This window comes from Rhinolophus hipposideros, assembly GCF_964194185.1.
Source record: "Rhinolophus hipposideros genome assembly, chromosome: 6".
NCBI classification, from domain to species: domain Eukaryota; kingdom Metazoa; phylum Chordata; class Mammalia; order Chiroptera; family Rhinolophidae; genus Rhinolophus; species Rhinolophus hipposideros.
Genome location: NC_138052.1, coordinates 98,333,779 through 98,353,947, shown reverse-complemented (window position 1 = coordinate 98,353,947; position 20,169 = coordinate 98,333,779). Strand labels below are relative to the sequence as shown.

Below are 20,169 nucleotides of genomic sequence, written 5' to 3'. Positions count from 1 at the left end.
CCTCTAAGCTGGATTTTAAACACCAAAGAATGAATTCAATTAGAGAAGTGTGCATGTCTCTTTTGGGTGGCAGGAGGAGTACGAAGGGAAAAGCAGGCTGAAACCTCACTGGGTGTCTGAGGCTGTTTCTCTAAAACCATGGAGACCTGTGTTCCCAAAGCTGGTTTTGGAAGTTGGAACAAAAACCAGCCATGGTTGTTCGAAGCTGTGTTTCAGGGACTACAAGAGACACTGTAATCTTTCTGCATCATTTTACAGACAGGGAAGCTGAACAGTGATTTTCAGGTCACACATGGTCATGCGTGAGAGCTGAGACACCCAGTGTCCCCACACGTGAAAGCCGACTCTTCAGAGATGCAGCCACCCACTGAGTGACTGGCGTCCCCCCACCCAGGAGCAGACTTGCAGCCATGACCCCCAGGCGCTGAACGCAGAGGTTCCTTTGGAACCTTGAGATGATTGTTCATTTCACTCGTTTACCTGCCTCACCCCAAGAACCATCCCCAAATAGAGCCTGCCGCGTTCAGCCGCAGCAGGAGTGTGAGAACACGGCTCGTCTCAGCCATCGCTTACCGATGTACTTGCTTCCTTTGTAAGTGCCATGTTAACCTCCTGGACGTCCATTCTTGTTCCCCAACTCTCTAGCCATATGCAAATCACTTCTTGAGAAAAAAAACGATGGGAAAAAAATATTGGGTCAAGTGGATGAGAGATTCTTGAGGTATTTATATGTGTGGTTTTAGTCTGATCATTTGATACTAAGGATTTCAAGATGTCTGTTTTCTCTCTGAAACTTTCTGTCTAATCAATCATCGTTATCGATGGCACTTTCTCCACCCTTTAGAAAGACTGATTTCTCTGCAGAGACTGTCGTCAGCCAGGGTGCTAGTGACCTGATATTGAGAATGGAGTGATAATATGACACGAACCACCACGTGAATCATAGCAGCATAGTTCTAACAACTGGAAAGCCAAGTGTGGGCGGGGTAAGAATGGTGCAGGGCGGCCGGACCCCACAGATGTCTGGCTCTGGCTAAACCATTTGCTGGAGCTGTCTCAACTCAAGAGGGTTTCGAAACCCAGCGTTCGCCCGGTGTTTGGTTGTCCTTGTCAGAACCTGCTGCTACCATGAGCAAGGGATGGGGGACAGGAGGAAAAGCAGCCCTGGTTACACACGACATCAAGCACAGCCGCAGAAGAATTACTTAGCCAGAATCATGTACGATGATGTTGAAAACAGAAGCCTCTTTATGTTTTGAAATGGATTCATAGGAGAGTGGCTCGTGCAAAACTAAAGCAGCGGAGGACACATTCCCGTATTTACTTCCACCCAGTCTTTGCGTTCAGTGGAGACATGGGCTCACAGTGCTGCGTAGCAGTCTGCTAGAAATCTCCATTTTCAGGGGAGGCCCCCAACAGCCTTCAGGCTGCCAGATGGATTTGGGATTTCCTGGACCGTTCTCTTTTGATATCACTCATGGACAGCCTCACAAACAACCTAATCTCGGTTTCAGATTGTGTTATTTAACTGACATGGGAGAGCTGCAGATGGGCTTTTATCACTGTATGCATTGTCACGCACGGGGCATCTCGCCTGCTGTCCTGAGTTGCTCTTGAAAACTAGGCACAGGCGTACGAATAGGAGAACGCTGTTAAATCAACACTGGCTTTTGGCAATTCCCCCAGCACGTGACTCACAAGTGGAAAATGGTCTGGTTCCTCTTTATTCAGAATGAAACCCTTCCTACAGCTCCACCCAGGAGAAAAGTCTTGCTTCACATCCAAGATGCACATGGCCTGCTTGGGTGGGGACACAGTGATCACTGACGGACACTTGTTACCTGAAAAGGTGTCTGAAGAGCTCCTGGCTTCCCACCGTCTCAACTGAGCCAGGAGAACGTTGCCAATCATTCAAGTCAAGATTTCCATCCTGGTTTTAGTCTGTTTTTAGATACTTAGATAAAAATCACAGTCTTTCCCACCACATTATGAAAGCTTCCTTCACCCGGAGAAGCCACAAAATCAGAGGAAAGTTATTACTTTGTTTCACCATAAAAAAAAAGTGATCAGGTTACCCGAGGTTGTTAACTCCACAGAAAAGCAAACTTCCTTAGTTCACTTGCAGTGTGATCAGTGGTTCCCGAGTGGGAAGACACACAGGTGTTTGCTAGCAAGGAGGCCCTTCCGCCTCTGCTCCAGGGTAGTGAGTAGATAGGTGCCTTTGCCTCCCTGCTTCTCAACGTGGTTTAATTGCAGATTGTTTTCAAACCACCCCTCAACACACAGAACGTAAGTCCTGGAAAACTGCTCATCTCTCCCAGAGGACGTATCGGCCCTTCCTGCTACAATGTGCAAGGATGGAGGCAGACGGCATGAATGCTGTTAGGTGGCGTTCTGTGCTTCCTACTTTTGCCGCAAAAAGTGAGATGAGCTAAGAGGGAGCGAGACTAGGAAATTGTCCCTAACGTAACCAGTGCCTGGACATTTCTCCAAACGTCCTTGCTGAGGGGTTAACCGGGGTGCGATGATACCTGATTGACAGAACTCTCACTGTCTGAGACAATCCAGACCACTAACGTGCACTAGTCACACGTAGCTGTTGAGCACTTGGAAAACTCACATGGGACTTCAACGATTTAGCATGAAGATGTAAAGTATCTCAATATTTCTCATATCGATTACATGTTGAACTGATACTATTTGGACTGGGCTGAATATATTACAATTAATTTCATCTGTTTCCCCTTTTCACCTTTTTATTGTGGCTCCTAGAAAATTTAAAATTACCTGTGTGGTACTACCTTTTTCGTTGGACTGTACTGGTCTGCACAGTTAAAAGGCTCTTCTTTGAGTCAAAACTGGCTTTTTCTTGATTTTTGCCTTTGGAAGCAGTAAACAAAATTCTGCCACACGACTCCAATATTTGAAGAGTCATCCCGACCCCATCTTTTCTTCTCATGTGGACTAGCCCCTCCTCGCCAACATGCCTACGACACGTGCTAAAGACGTATCAAAACTTGGGAAATGACAAAACGATTGCTTCTATCTTGGACAATTTCTTTAATAAGCCAATTTGGCTTTTGCTGGGCTCCCCCAGGAATGTACCTGATTTTACGGGGCTGTTCGACATCAGGCCCCTTAGCAGTTGTGGGTCTCAGAGTTTAACCCGTAGAAGAAACTCCAAAACAAGTAATGTTCTTACCACCTTAGGTGAACACCTCAAGTTCCGTAAGCAGATCTGGAGTTACGGCGAGGGCACCAGTCAGGCTTTCTCGTGCCCTGTATCCCCTCTCTTGGGGACACAGCTTTGTATTAGCTGAGGTTTGGTGCAGCGAATACTTATCTTAAAGGGAAGCGCCCCAATCACCAAGTTGTCCCAAAGCTGGCACTGTAGCTGAGCCTTCAACAGGACATCCCACCCTCCTATTAGGCTAGTTTGGGGTAAGGACTTAGAATCAATGAAAAAACCGATGGATCACACGGTCATCAATTGCATTGCCATCGGCACACGTGCTTTTTCATAGAATGGGTCCCTTGGACCAGGCAACATTCTGTAGGATTCGTTGTCTCAGTAGATCAGATATTTTATGTTCTTGGAAGGTGGTGCTGGAGGATGTGGGAGAAAAACCCACACCTGGAGTAGGTGTCATCTGCAGTAAGATGCCATCACGGCCCTTTCCACGGCGGAAAAGGACCAAGATAACCGGCCTGCTGCCAACTAGCCATCACGCTTTCCTGCAGGAATGGCGCTTGCTTCCTGCATTAGTCTTTGTCTATTACCAAAGTAGCACCAGCTTTCTCTCAGTACTTGCATTGATATGGTCTTTTCCAACTTCTACCAGGAAGATAGAAAGGAAGTGTGTCTCTTGTAAATAGCAGTGTTAGGATTTTTCCCCTTCTTTTTAAAAATGCCATTTTATTGTCTTCTGGCTTTACGGTTGCTTGCTTCTTTGAAGATAATGACCCTCTCGTTCCCCAACAACCCCCCACATTGCTCTTTAGTATTTTCCCTTTGTCTCTGGTTTTCAGTAGTTTTACTAGGTGTCGGGGTGGGGTTTTCTGAACCTTTTGAATTTGTGGCTTTATTTCCTTCATCGGTTCTGGAAAATATTTTGCCAGGTGTAAAACAATTCAAATATTATTTTCCTGCTGTTTTCTCTCCTCCTTGGATTCGAATTACACACATGCTAGAACTCGTTGCTGTGTACGAAATGTCTAACACTCTTTCCAGCAAGTTCCATCATTTTCTTTCTGTGCTAATTTTGAATGTTTTCTGTGGACCTGTTCTCCAGTTGCAGTTTTACTCATTTACCCTGGTTTATGCCCATGGGCACCCCTGCTACCCCAGCCTTGTGTGTTTACTGGGTTTACTGGGGCCCAGCACAGTAAGACTATAGGGAAACTTTCTGAAAAGCTTTTTTTTTTAAATTTTTATTTGGCCTTTTGACTTCCCAACAGCTTATCACCAGTGTCTTTTAGAATGAACAGCTGTGTGGTTTAATCCTCTCAAGGACGCATTTTGACCACTCCAGCCCTGGGAAAGGGCCCAATTCCCACAGGTAGCCACGGCCCCTAGCAGCGGAACCCCACCCAGAATCAGCAAATGCCCCTAAAACGACTTCCTGCAGAGGGCCTCTTTGTGGTCCTCCCCTCAGCTCTTCGCTTTGCTAGTCATTTCTTGTTTTCTGATGCCTTTACAACAGATTTGTGGGTGCACCCATCTTTCTGTAATTCTTGGCACAACGGTGCGTCTGCCTCAAGTGTTTCAACCCAAGAGCAGAACTCTTCACATACTTATTGCCATCTCCACCCCCGTTTGTCACTTATTTTTTAAGGAAACGTGTTTGTCCTGTGACATCCCCCCATTCTAGATGTGGCTGGCTGCTTGTCAGTGGGTGTTTTAACTTGTTCCTCTAATTCCCACATTTCATGTAGATGGGCAGTGAAAGCTAAAGCCTGGGTCAGGTTCATATTCATTCTCGGGAGGGGGTCCGTTTTGACAAGGAAACGTCATGGCCGATGTCCCATGCTTACTATGCCATCCCCTCGAGCGGACTCACATGCCCGTGTCAGTGACGCGAAGAATGGCTGGATTCAGGGGCTCTCAGCTAGACCCATACATTCCAGGGCCATGTTGTACAGCTGGTGACAACGGGCAACCTCAGCACCATCTTGGGGTCTTTTCAGGAACCAGGTAAAGAATGCACCCTCGAATTGTCTTTCGGAGAAAAGGAAGGGCATGTTCCTTCGCCGTGTGGCGTCCCCAACTGCTGAAGGTTGCCCCAGAGCTACCTCCCTCAGGCAGGTTTGTGCGGGCACCCCTGTGGCAGTGTCAGGGTAAGCCCCAGAGCAAGACAGGTGGGCACCCCTGTGATGCAAAGCAAGGTGCTGCCAGGGTACCTGCGGGCGGCTGGTCGCCTCGCAGCCCCCGGGGCACACAGATGGGCTGAGGCACGTGCTGGATGCAGTTTACGCTCAGTCTCATTTTCAGACCCATGACCTCAGCAGCCTCGACCCCTTATTTCATTAGAAGCTGTCAAGTACTGATTTTCTGATTCTACCTACACGTACCAGGTGGAATTCTTCCATAAGGAATTTTCCGACGCTGGCTGTCTGACTACCCTGCATGCCCAATTTTGTGACTTTGGAGATTGCTAGAGCATCAATTCATTATCCCGAAAATTGATAATGAACAAGGGGGAGGGTGGAGTCAAGCACTTAGCCTGCTTTCTTGTACGGGATAAGGTAATTTTAGTCCATAATTACAGATCTGGGCCTAAAACGTAAGCACATATACCTATTTTTCATACTCAATTTGCCGGATGTTTGCGCGGTGGGACTCCCTTCAGGTTGGCATCTATAACCTTTGAAAGAATCCTCTTCGTCTCTGAAACGTTCTTGAATCTGGGGCAGCTTGATGTATGATATCAACCTGTATAATTACTGCCCGAGATTTAGAACTTTTTTGCAAAGAAGTTCTTATTCCATTTAGTTGAAAATGGACCAGACACCACAACCGGGGTGCTAGCGGTGCTCACTGTTCCTGGGGTGTGATTATTCCAGGCCTTTCCAGTTGGACAGAGCCAGAAAATAGTTATTATTTAGAAAGAAAAATAAACAATGAGGTTTCTACACCAAATTTAAAATTACTGGCTTCTAATGACATTATATAATTTCTAAACTGCTTCATTCTACAATAAAGTTTCAATAATAGTGATGCCAAGATGATTAACCATGAAACCACATTTGGTAGTCCAAGACTTCTTCGTCCTTCGCCTATACACCCACTGACAGTGTAACATACTCTGTTCAAGTCACAGGAAATAATTCTTTTCTCTATCTACTTCACTGCCCTCCTCCTTTTCCGTTTAGAAAACCATTTTTGTTAGTTTTGGTTTATACTTAAATTGTTGCTTTTTGAAATAGGAGATGTGTGTGTGTGCACATTTGTATCCATTCACCCTCTTACCCTCAGAACAGCAGCACAAAGCCCTGTGCTTCCTGTTTTCACTCTGGTGACCCGGCCTCAGTGTATCAAGACCTTCACTACTTTATAGCAGCGCGGCCCTATGTGTACACTGCTGTTTATTCAACTAGCCCCCCATTAAGGAGCATCTGGGTGGACTCCCGTCTGCTATTAAATATAAGGCCCATGGATACCATCTGTACTAATACTTGGAATTTCTAAAACTGGCATCAATTTCTAGCTGCTGACCCTCCGACTTCTTGAATTTCCATTTGCTCAACTGTAAAACAAGGAGTTTTAACACCACGACTGACCCATCAGGGTTAAATAAAATGTTCATTTAAAAGGTATTTCTACAAATATTAACAAAAACTGAAATAGCCAGGAAAATGTATTTAAAAGGAGAGAAAAGTGAATCATGTAATTACGACTATATAGGTCATTTCTACTTAGTTGAGAAACTCCTATTTGAAGAGACAATGACAAACCAGAATGTATCCACACAAAGGCCAGGACAGTGAAATTTCTAGAAAACAGCCTTAGATGAAACAGTTGAAGAATTCAATTAAATATTTATTGAACAAATGCAAAATACATGAACGAGGGGATGTTTTAACCTGAAGATACAATAAAGAACTTCAAATATTCAGAAGGCTGCCACACAAAACGTGAGACGTGTTCAGTATTTCTCCAAAAGGCAGAACTTGAACCGAGGGATAAACGTGAGCAACGGACAGGCTTCAGGATAGCTGTACAAACTATATCACTTATCTTAGGAGCTTCTTTCCCAATATGATGCATTCCATACACTACGTTCCCTTTTTCTGAAAGGAAACATTACAACTCAGTACTCCTCATGAACATCTTAAATAAGTTGCCTTTTCATGGCAAGCCCTCCACGGCCAGCAATGGATGTACTCACTCCATCAGAAGGAAGTCTGACGTGAACAAACTGGTTTACCAAGGAAATGATTTCTTTGCTGCTCAGCTGTATTTCAGTATCCTGTATTAGTGACTCTCAGGAGGTGAGGAGAAAAGAGAGAATATTCTCCAAAGCGGGTGAGTCAGAATGCCCTGCCGTTCAGATACTGCCCCCGGGGAGAGCCCCGCATGCCCCAGTGACTCACTACAAGTACCCACGAGTGGTACGGGTGGGTGGGAGTGTGCTGTGTGCCGGGGCACGAGAGACAGCTGACAGCCGGGGTGCTGCACGGAGCAGGAGGGCCACGCTCACGGGTCATGAGGAAATGGAAGCCGACTGTGAACTACTGACGGGCTCCATCCAAATCGCAATTATAAAACGAGAAGTGTTTCAACAACAACTAGTCAGCATGATCTTTAAGGACAAAATACATATAATATACTTTCTGTTATATATGTATTTTTATCACATACTCAGTGAGGAATGCTGAGGTGCTTCATCCAGCCAATGAATTGAAAAGAAGAATTTGACATTTCTCTATCTGTCAGTATACAGGACTCTGAACGTGGGTGTGGGACTCAACGGCAAGTCAATTTTCAAGGAAAGCCACGTAATCAGTCAATCTGGCTAACTGCTGCTCGTTGGGGATTGGTGGAACTGGTGCAGGTTCTGTGCGTCAAAGAGAGAAACACCCGCGAGTTAGTTACACGTGTAACAAAGCTTCGGTTCTGCCACCCACACCCTCCAGTATCTTTAATTTGACAACAAGGAAACTTTCCTAGATTCGCCCTGAATTGGGGCATTTTTGAAAAACGAGCCCATAAGTCTCAACTTTCATGAGTAGTTTTCCCAAACTGGGAGTAAAGCCATGTCTGGCTTTGAACATATCTTTGAAGAGAACACAGCTCTTCTTGGAAAGACCCCGACCCATGCGATATTTAATTCTACAAATAAATTACTGAGTGCTACCCTGTGACACACACTGCTCTACGAGAATCTCACATTGTGAATGAACAAAAAAGTCCACAAAGAAGCCCACTGTCCAGAAGTCTAGTTCTTGCCCTAAGTTGCCACGTGCCAGCCCAGGATGCCTTTGAAGGACAAATGCCGGTGAGCAGCTCCGCCACGGCCTCCCCACCCGGCTGGTGTTCAAGGTCAGCTAGAGGGCGGCCCACATTATCACTGTTGTAACCAGGTGTATTATTATAAATACCAAGTAAAAAATTCAATCTCCTTACGAGGTTAGAACTCAGGAAAATAGACACAAACTACAAATGATTAAGAACAATGGCACATATTTTAAGTGAGCATAAGAGAATACCTACCTGATAAAGGAATAAACCTGCTAAAGGACACATCCAGGGCCCCTGCAACTAAACACACAAAATTTACAGCCCGGTTAACAGAAGTCATCATAAAGAATCCTCATGCAGCACATGTCATCTTGAATGCAATATGCACATATGGCCACTAGTCCCACAGAGGTAAGAACGATGCTCTATCACGTTAGTCTTGTGTTTGACCAGTCCTCTCTCATCTCGCCTGGCCAGGGCCATGTCTCCCCACGCCTCTGCACCCTCACAGGGCTGACCCGTTTGAGACCTGTGCGATACTTCATGGTGGAGTCAAGGACACCTACATAGCAGGAATTCAGAGCAGGGAAAGGAAACCTGACGAGGTACGTCAGACGGGTGTATGACGTGGGCATTAGCTCAGCTCTGAAATCCCAGCAGATGGGACACACCTGGGGAGCAGGAGGCAGACAGCACCCCTCAGTCAGACAGCAAGACCGAGGGCCTGGGACCCAGACAACAAAGACAGCTCACGTGATCTAGAGCAGGGGGGTCCCAACTGCGGCCCTCGGGCCAACTGTGGCCCAGGATCCATTGTTAATTGGCCCGCAGCAAACTCCAAAAATAGATTTAGTTTTCTTAAATAAACCAGGTGAGGCAATACGTACTTCACCTCGAGGGAGTGGCCCGGCTGTTTGTGTATTTCACCGCATATGGCCCTTGGTAAAAAACGTTGAAAAAAGTTTCGACACCCCTGATCTAAAGCCTTAAAAGGAAGCCAGACTACTTAATTTTGTGAAGATTCAAGTTATGGAAAGTCTTGTTTTGAAGAGTCTATGTGTCTACAGTACGAGGGGGAACGGAAGTATCTGAGTATTAAAAGTTTGTAGGCAACAGTTAGATATGAAGGATGCAGTTAGAAACGGGTCCATAAATAGAATGGGAGATTAATAATTAGTAAAAATTATGTCATAAGAATTATAAAACACCCACATAAAATAGTTTACATACAAGAAATACATTTTTAAAAATTAAGATAAAACTAGGTGACTTTTACATCCTCTCTACCCTAAGTGTCCATCATTCTGTATCTACATTTAACATGAGTTATTTTCATTGTTGGTATAGCCGAATTGTATACCAAATCACTCAATTCAATGTCTGAAAAGCTAAAGCAGTCTTACCGAGTTCAATGCTGCACGAGTGGGTGAAGAGCTCCACCTACCTGGCTTTTTGGGCATAACCATCCTCGTGGTAGAGTCAGCTTGCCATCCTTGTTCTAATATACCTGAAAAGATGTATTTAATTCACAAATGAAGAAATAACCAAAACCCCCAATTTTCATTTGCTGCCAAGGACATGACTTATATGGCAGACATGACATATGCAGTTTCACTAGAAAGATATGCTACAGATAGCATTCTCACGTAAACTTGTCTTTGAAATATTTCTGGAACAGATCAAAGCTTCACCTTACTTTGTCAGACTGGTATACTCACTAACAGGTGACGAGTTTTCTATAACATACGTATTTGGTGTTAACATGATTAATATCATTAAAAGAAGACATAAGGGGACTTGCACGGTACTTTCTGCAGTCCTTGTACCAGTGATAAGAGAGGACGGCAGTAACAGAAACAACTCCCACACAGACAGGCTGCCCAGGAGGTAGGGGACGTACTAGGTGGCTTTCTAGGATCACTTCTGTAGTCGTCATAACAACTCCATGGAATGAGACATACAACCATAATTTCACAGAGATATAAAATGAAGCTCAGGGAATTCCAGTGACTTGTCCTAGGTCAAACTGCTAGCATGGGGGTGGGACAAGAATTCAACCCAGTATGGGATCTGGGGTATATTACTTATTAGGCAACAAATCAGCGATCAATTTCAAGAGAAGAGTAAGAACTTTCATTAAGCTGCCTTGTGTGTCTACACTGTTAGGCCTTGGAAACTGAAGAATAAGATTGGCGCCTGATGGAGCTCCTACTTTGGCTGGAGAATAAAAACGCCTATCACTGTAAAACAATGAAACAAGGTGAGTGCAATGCTCTACGGCAATCTCAGGGCCTCACCTGAGAAATGAAAATGCCAAAGCACACCTGGGGACCAGTGGGGAAGACGGGTTCAAGCACCTAGGGCACAGGGTACTGGTAAGAAACAGGAGGGAAGACAGGCTGGAGAGAGAGACTGGGAAGAATCCCCCTTCACCAAGTGAGAGTGAGATGGGGCTTCTAATGTGAGCACTGAGATCACTTAGGACTCATGTTCCGAAAATGAAATGCATTTATCAGCACGTTGAATTGAGGGGAAAAACCGGTTTAAAGAAGCTGCCCAGTTCAAGCCCAGAATGACGACTCTGGCTTACCTGGTCCACCTGTATAGCCGCGCATTCCCACCACCGTCAGGACTATGTTCTCTGGGGCTTAGAGGTGGGACTGCTGTCAATCAAATACTGATGCTGTCCCTCATCACCCTGCCCTTTGTCCCCACAACTCACTGCTCCGGTCACCTCCCATCCTCCCCACTGTTACTCAACAGCACTCCAATTTCTCCTGCCTAGGCATCAACTTAGAGGGCTCACCATCATTTAATAGGGTTTCGATCTTGATCACACGTGTTAGACATGAAGGTAGACAATATTCAGGGGTCAAGCCGTGGGAACCATGACAAGAAATGATTACGGGAACACGAGGTTCCAGTAAGGAAAGAGCTAGAATAATCATATGCAACAAGGGTACATACACCTCGGAGACATAGCCAAATTATAATTTCATAAATATGGTGAAGTATTTATTCCTTCCCAAAACTCTTAATTTAAGGTATCTTTAATTGGTGCCTATCTTTGGCAAAAAGTGCTTTAAAAGTAAATAAAGGTCCTATGATATTGTGATTTATAAAGAATATATATACAGATTTGGTCATTCAAATGAAATATATTTCTCAGATTTGGTCTTCATCCAGTTCCTGGTTCACAGCTCCCAAACCCCTAGGAATTTCTGGATGAGAGCAAAATGGGTCTTTTCTTATGTTAATGAGACTTTTGAACAAGGGGGGAGCTGGTTACCCACAGGGGCCAGTCAGGTTGTTAGAGGGTGGGAATTTCCAGTCCCACCCCTGGATTTCCTGGGCCTGGGCGATAGTGACCACCTAAGGGAGCCTCCTTAAAACCCCCAAAGGACAGCGTATAGGCCCCTTTTCATTGGGAACGTCTTCACATGTCACGGTGCTGGGCCCCAAGCTTCTCATCTGGCTGCTGATTCGTCTCCTTTAATGCCCTGTGTAATACATCAGTAATCCAGTGACTAGGCAGGTTTCCTTGAGATCTGTGAGCCAGTGCAGCTGAGTGGTCAGACCCCAGGAGGGGCTGGGCCCCGGGAACCTCTGATTTATCGCCCGGTGGTCAGAAGCACAGGTGATCACCTGGACTCGGGACTGGCATCTGGAGTGGGGGGCGGTGCCGGGGGACCAGGTCCTGTACGTGTGGCGTCTGATGCTGTCTCCAGGTAGAGCGTCAGAGGGAGCTGAATTCGCTCACCCACATTCGGCGGCCCCAAGGCTCCCAAACCCAACGCTTCCTTCCTGTAACCGCCTTGGCCGTGAGGGTGCTGTGAAGCCATCCCCACAGGGACACTCACCCTGAACCACTGTGCTCCCTACAGACCCCGGGGTGCTGTGCTACAGATTTCACGTCCTCCTCCTGGAGAGCAGACACCACGAACTCCAGAACCGTATCCTGCCCAAGGCTTTCACGGAAGGGACCGTGCACCTGTCACGTCCCTGTCACCTCCATTTTCCCCTCTCCTTGAAAGTAACAAGTGGGCCAGAAATACCTTTCACAGCCTCTTCCACAGGGAGCCCGACGAAAGCTGCGAAATCGTCGGCGATGATTGAGGTATAAGCTTGAGAGACCAGGGCGAATGCTCGTCTCCTTGTTGCATCTATTGTGGGAGAGGAGGGTTCGCACAGTCACTGAAAGCTGACACTTTAAAACAGGTCACTAAATCACATGATTGTCCTTGTCCAGATCTTGTAAGACTCGCTCGACCCAAAGATTTCCGTGCTTACAGACACACACGTGTCTAGCATGTGAGAGCTGCTCAAGTATTGCTGAACAAACAAACCTCTTACACTTCTTTCTAGGTGAATAATCTTTCTCAGACGATAATGAATGCGACAAAGATAGAAAAGAGTTAATACAAGAGTCAGACCCGAAGAATATTTCATGGAATACATCTGTTTGTGATGTAGGTTTTTAAATCGCTCTCTCATTCCACTCACACACACTGGAGTGAATGGAGCAGAAAACAGCTGTCTGTGTAGCTGGGTACCCCGCTCGGGAGGGTCTGGGACAGGACGCCCCCGGGGCTGCAGGACAAACCCCTGACCAGAGCGCCCTTCCCACCTGTCCAGTCTGCTCCGCGCCCTTGACTTCACTCAGGGTCAAATCCTGAGGTCAGCCCCGAATAACAACAGAAGAGGAAGGGGCTACAAATAGTTCTAGCAGCGACACTAGAGGACGAGTGGGACTCGCCGGGCTTCAGCGCCACACTGAAGAAAGAATTCAGGACGGAGCGAGACGGTGAAGAAGTGGAGAAGTGGAGCCCCGGCCTGTCTTCTGCCCGGTGCCCTGTTAGTAACACAGGGGCTCCCCCGCCAGGCCGGCAGCACCTCAGGAAATCCTCCGCAGTTCCTCTGCACATGCGGTGGCGCGGTGTCCATGTGACAGGCCCCAGACCCAGGACACTGCCTGACAGACGCCCACCCCGCAGGCGCCTGCTGCAGACCCGCCCAGGCTCGGGGTTCCCACGGCCGCGGGCTCTCTGCCATCCCAGGTCTGTGGGCACGGCCTCCTCCGGCAGCGCGCACCTCCAAACCCACGAGCTGGTTACACTGCTCCCCTACTTAACAAGCGACCTTTGACCACGTGTGCCACCCTCGGCCCCGCCTCCCCCATCAGCTCACTTCCTTCTCCACAGAAGGGTGGACCCCCAAAGTGCCCGGCACCTCTAACCAAGGATGTGCTGACCCCGTGCTTGGTGCTGGTGTCGCTGGGTGCAACGGCACGACCCGGGCCCGGGCGGGGTTCCCTCCCACTCCGGGGCCTTGCCGACACTCCACCTCGTTCCTTCCTTCCCCACGGAGCCGGCACCCTCTCCGGCTGTCCTGGAGCCATGGTTTGCTCTCCTCCCGCCTGTAAGTCACCGCCTTCCTCTCAGTACCAACCTCTCAGCAAATAACCTCAGAGCAGACTTTTACAGCACCCTGGAGACAAAGCAACTTTTTCTCCTGTGGCTACAGACACTCAATGGAAAAGAGCCGAGAGCAACCACGGGAAAGGGAAACACAAGGGCAGACCAAAAACGATGCTCACTTGGGAAAAACAGTTACTTTAGTTCAAGTACTCTGGCCAGATGTTCTAGGGCCGAGAGGAAGGAGATGGGGCCTAGAACAAGAAGAGAATGCGAATGGCAGAGAGAGACAGAATGGAGAGAGGAGACTCAGGACGGGCCACACGGGAAAGTGGGAGCGAACAGAAGCAGGCTGAGCAGCCAAAACCACGGCTCAGTGTTCCGAGAAGCAGTCAGAGGCCACCGGCTGCTTTTAACCACCGGGTGTGAATGAGTCTAATGCTTACATTCTAAGCAGTCACTGCAGGACCTCGTGTCTGTGGAACATGTGACCGCACGAGGGCAGGCATTAGAATGACATGCTGGAGCCAGCACCCAGCGACTGAGCAATTCGTCACGGGACAAGGCCTGGTGAAAGGGGAGACGCTCCCCGAGTGCCCTGCAGTCGTTCCACAAACACTCCCCGGAACGACCCGTGCTGCAGACCGCAGGGAAGGTGAGCCAGCTGACCCACCCTTCCCACCCACCTGTGCCCTCCGGGCCACGCTCCACCCTCGGCAGGTGGCCCACCGAGGCCTGCAGGACCCGACTCCCCTGCCTGGCGAAGGGGGGCTCCACGGGCCAGAGGCCAGAAGAAAGGCCACGGAAGTACTTCCCGCCCCTTTCTAAGCCTGTGTCTGCAGCCCTGCTGGCCCCTCTGGGTGGAGGGTGAGAACGGCTGCGTCTACAACGAGCCCACGCGTGCCTCACCAGCCCTCGCTGTCATCCCCTGCAAAGGTGTCCACTAGCCTCTCTTCAGGCAAGCCATTTCCCCTTTTCTGGAAGGACTGTGACTAATTCAGAACAGAACGTGAAGAGAGCTAAGAAAGTGACTGTTCCTACCCAGAAAAAAGACGTCTGTGTTATAATACATCAAAAAGCAAACACGGAACTTAGCAGTAACTCAGATCTACATGAGACTCTCCTCACCAGGCTGCCTGTCACGTAGCAACAGGCGTGAATCTGAGGAGTTGTAAAATTCTCGATATAGTCACAAATACTGAAGGTGAATGAAAGTGCTTTAGAACCTGGTGAGTGTGTACACCTATTAACGCATTTATAACAACCTGAGGAAAGCACCATTTCTAATCCTATTTTACAAACGAGGACAATGGGGCACAGAGAGGTCACCCCCGGTAAGCGGCCGACCAGGATCTGACCCCCAGAAGTCTGGCTCCCGAGTCCCAACGCCCACGTGTTACCCTATCGAGCCTTGCAGGGGCCGCCTGGACGCCTTCCATCTGAAGCTAAAGGAGAAGCCCATGGAGGAGGCGCTGGGGAGGCCGCCGAGGGTGCCCACTGAAGGCAGACAACAGAACACTTGCTGAACGAGCCAGGAGACCTGAGCCCTCGTCCTGCCAGTGAACGTGCTGTGTGACGCTGGGAAAAGGCACACGGCCTGCATCCTTACGCTGTGACAGTGAGACGGAACCAGGCACCAGCAAGCCCACCGCCATACCCAACACCCGAGGGGTTAAGGCTGTTTCCCGTGCACGAACCCTGTACCTGTGCAACCCAATTCCACATTCCTCCTTCCCCCCATGTGCCAGCCCCACACTTTTGCTCATTTCCTTCATATTGAAAGTAAGTGCCGCTTGTTTTGTCACTTGCGTCGTTCTGTTTTATGCTGATACCTACCGTTTTACCATTCTGAGAATTAATACACCTCGAAAGCAATCTTTACCTCTGCTCTCCTGGAAAGCCGAAGCCCCTTACCAGGGATGTGAGCGGTTACTCATCAACCCCTGCTCACCGACTCCCCTAGCAGGAAGGCAGGCACTCACCATAGAAACAAGGTAACTAAGAAACAGGGCACAACCACATAAAAGAGATCACTCCGTGAATTTGTAAAAGTGAACCGGGAAGACGGGAAGCAAAGGGTGAAGACAGGAAGCAAAGAGTGGGGAGGCAGAACGGAAAGACAGCGGCAGGGCAAGTTTTATCATGGGATCAGTGCCCTGTCGCACCTGGCTTGCAGTCCTTTAAAGCAATTTTAAACATCTCTGAGCATCTTTGTACTGATTAGTTAAAAATCCACAAGTTGGAGACGTCTACCAAAGGTTGAGATCAACAGAGAACAAAGCGTCTCTACTTCAAATTTGTGGGTTTTAAAAATCTTAACCTTTATCTTGAACTTATTAGAGTATTACAAGATCTCAGTGTAGCAGCAAAAAACCCCTCTGACTGACAAGAGCAATTTCAATCTAGAACTAAATTAAGAGACAGCAACTGAACTGTCTATGTAATCACAAGCAACAGGAAACGAAAAAGCACGGTTATAACAAATCTAAAAAAGAATTCTGAAAACTGCCCCATTCACTTAGAAAAGATCTATTTTTAAAACACACCACTGACTTACTTCAACATTCCAGCACTTAGGGGTCAGGTCTAGTCTAACGCAATTCTTAACCACAAAGAAACCCTACCTCTAAGGGCTTCCATGATTGGCTGTACCGTCTCAGACCACTGGTGAGCGTTGATGGTCGTATAGATTCCAGGGAAATCTCTCTGCCAGATTCGCTGTCCTACTGACCAAATTCCCCCGAGTTCAGAATTTGCCTGCAATAAATATTAGTGCCTTGGAGGACATTCACTCTGCAGATTTACCAACAACAGTTATCTTAAAACATAATTCAACATTTAACAGTTGGAATTACTTTTTCAGCTCAATCACTATCAAAAAGGGTTTTAAAAGCCGTCAACAGTAAAGTCTATTTATATCTTTGATATAAATTTTTATTATAATAGCAAATTAAGGCATGAGAATTTAGCCCAAAAATATTTCAGAATTAAGTGTGAGAATTATCTTAAACGTTGTTCATTAAAAGATAAATATATATAGTATTTCATATAGAATACATAGTATTTCATTAAATGCATGTAACATGTAGAACATATAATATCGATCTATACATATATACTTCCTTAGGACAAAAGTAATAGCAAAATGGCTAACAGTACAGACTGCCAATCCAAGACGTCACACACTGAAGCCTCTCTAAGGATAAGCTCCCATTAATATCACTGACACCGTTTAGGTGAATTCTTGGCAATATTCTGTGGATGTTTAAAAAATTCACTTCACATTTATGTTAGACAGTGATTCACTTGAAAATAAAAACTTACTTCATTCCATTTTGGAAAAAACTTTTAAGAGGTTATTTTTCATCTACTCTCCCACTCAAAATAAGAAACGTGAAACCCTAATTAGCAAAAATAATCTTAATGCTATGAGTAATCACAATTTTTAGAATATTCTTATAAACAATACAAGGTTCAACATAAGTACCATTTTAGGGAACTGTATAAATCAGTTAAAAACAACCACCACCACCAAATCTTTGTCTAAACGGTTCAGTTGTTTATCTGCTTAAGTGACATTACATAAAATGTCTCAAGAAATCTGATGGGTTGGAGCTAAGCACAGATTTCTATACCATCCAAAGGAAATTAAAATTTCTGATCAGAAGAATTTGAAGATCTATGCTTAAACTTTAATACCAGTTTAATAACAATTTCTGTGAACCACATGGGGAAGCAAACAAACTTTTATGAGATGGCCATTTAAGTGAATGTCATTACTATGTTAAAGCAGCAAAACATTGAAAGAATACTTACAGATTTTATAGCAGGTGGTATTCTTTTCCAAAGATATCTTGCATTGTTCCTAATTTACATCCAAGAAAGAATAAGCAATTTAAAAAAAAATCAAGTCAGTAAATATTTAAAATTCTAGATCCCAACACAAACATACAGACGCATACTTTAAAATACTCTATATAATACGGAATGAAATTTAGTTTTATGTGACAATACATACAGTACACAATGCTTTTCTCCTTATCGTGACCATTCCCCATACTAGTGGGGACAGAGCCACCGAAAGTTCAAAGCAGTTTTTAAGTTTGGAAGCTTGAACTACAGCAAACATCATATGATGGGATTACAGTAAATGACACAGATAATTTCTAGAGTACATGTGTAATACAAAACCTCGGTTTAGCTTTTTAAAAGACATGAAAAGGTTTAGAAGAATTTAAAACAAAATTCAACAGTAATCATTGATGGGTCCTAGAAACATGAGGGATTCCTATTCTTTTGCACAGTTAAGCTTTCTGCTTTTCCTCACTGAACACGAATTAGCAGTAACTAAAAAACAAAATTTCCCAGAGATCTCATACAAGTTAGTAATAAATTCTTAGCTTTCTCAACGTTTCCTTCAGTTTCTCTTGGTCTACTGATTGCATGTGAAGTTAACTCAATTGAGGTCATAAGGAAGGTTTACAGAAAGACAAAAAAGACAAGGTCAATAGAATTAGAGGAATTTATTGACACTGCAGTTTCTCATCACAAATTAGAATGTTTTCATAAGGTCTATGTAAAATAAGTGTAGTTTTGAATATCTCAGCCCAATCGTAATTCATCAAGTTAGGATTCAACACATGGCGCAGGTACATTACATATTGTAATACATGACCCATTAATGAGTCCCGGTGCCCATGTTTTACCGATGCCCTTCAATGCGCGGGTAGTTTCTGCACGCGCCGAAGAGACGGCTGCCCTTCGGTTTAGACGAAAAGCACTTACATGTCGTTATGGAGCAGATACAAGGCTAAAAGCTGACCGTACACCGGGGGGGTGGCGATTCCTCCAGGAGCCTAGACGGCCGCAAGTGAAAGAGAAAGACCTCAGTACTCTCCAGCTTTATTGTTTCGAGAAGAGTATCACTGTCACCAGAGTGCTAACTGCGGATCCGCCACCAGCAGCGTCTCCCCCTCGGGCCTTCGGAGGCCCTGGGGAGCGGGAACACGCGGGAACACGCGCCGACCCCCGCGCCCGGGCCTCGGCTGCTCGCACACGCGCCTGCCCGCGCAGGGGGCACGTTTCCCCCCGGAGCCGCGGTCCTGCGCCGGGACGCCACACGCGCGGGTGTCCCGGTCAAGCTGGCGGCGCGGACCCCGGGGCCGTCGGGGAGCAGCGCCCGGCCCGCGGCCCCGGCGGTTACCGCGCGGACGGGGCCGTCGCCCCCCGAGAGGAGGACCTGCCTCTGACGGCCGCCGGGGGAACCTCGCGCGCTCCGGGGCCTTCCAAGCGGGACTTCCCACGGCCGCGTCTCGCTCACGCGCGGACCCACAGAACCCACGAGGCCCCGCCCCACGTCCAGCCTAACGGGGCAGCCGGGGGGGGGTCCGGGCGAAGACGCGCAGGCCCCCCGGGCACCCCGGCCCCGCACAAACCACAGGGCCCGCAGCGAGCTCGGGCAAAGCGCGCCGGATCCGCGGCCTCCGGGGCGGATGCGGGTCCCGGGCTCCCGCGCCCGTGCCCGCCCGCACCTCGCAGGCCCCAGGCCCCGTTACCCTGGCGACCGGCGCCGCCCGGGGCCGCGGCCAACCCGGCGGCTTGGCCCCGCGCTACGCGGAGCGTTACCTCGAGTTCCTGGTTCTCGCACTGATCCAGCAACTTCTTGAAACTAAAGGCACTTTCTGCCATCACGGCAACGGGCATCTTCCCGGCCGGTCCCGCCGCCGCACCTTCCTGCTAGCCAGACCCCCGAACCGAGCCTTTGGGCGTCGCGCCCGTGATGACGTAAAAGCCTCCGCCGAGGGCCCCTGCGCAGGCGCAACGTCGGTTCCGGTGCGTCGTCGGACGTCGCTGCGGCCGGCCGGGGTCGCCGCCGCTCTGGCCGGCGATCTCGGTGCTCTGGAGGACTGGCCCGGCCTGATGGAAAGCCGCGTTCCCTGTGCGCGTCCAAACCCAGGCGGGGAGGACGTGTGTGCAGATTCGAGGGGGATCGGATGTCGCCGCTTTGAGGGCTAATACACACGCCAACTGAAAGATTCACACGTGCCTTAGGCTCTGCCCCCAAACGAGCTCCTGCAGCCCTGCCCACCTCTCGGAAGGGCACACCGTCCTTGCACGTGGGTCGCCCCTCTTGCAGACCCCACGTCCTCGGGCAGCTGCGTGACCCGAGACCGCCGGCCGGTTCCGCCTGCTCCACGGCAGACAAAACGAGTGTCTGGAAACGTAGATGAGATCTTGTTGCTCTTCTGCTCCGACCCCACCTCCAAACCCCCGCCCTCGCTTACGGGTTCCGAG

General features: G+C 47.9%; 1 protein-coding gene across 1 annotated transcript; it reads right to left on the bottom strand.

Annotated features, from left to right (window-relative positions):
- Positions 1 to 7,018: 7,018 nt before the first annotated feature.
- On the bottom strand, positions 7,019 to 19,678 carry COPS8 (COP9 signalosome subunit 8). Its single transcript, XM_081051801.1, has 8 exons — positions 19,501 to 19,678; positions 18,661 to 18,731; positions 17,692 to 17,740; positions 16,500 to 16,632; positions 12,517 to 12,624; positions 9,906 to 9,968; positions 8,714 to 8,761; positions 7,019 to 8,057 (listed from the first exon to the last, which is right to left on the bottom strand). Exons 1-8 carry the CDS (start codon positions 19,576 to 19,578, stop codon positions 7,978 to 7,980), a joined length of 630 nt encoding a protein of 209 aa, XP_080907927.1. The 5' UTR covers positions 19,579 to 19,678; the 3' UTR covers positions 7,019 to 7,977.
- Between the last annotated feature and the right edge of the window lie 491 nt (positions 19,679 to 20,169).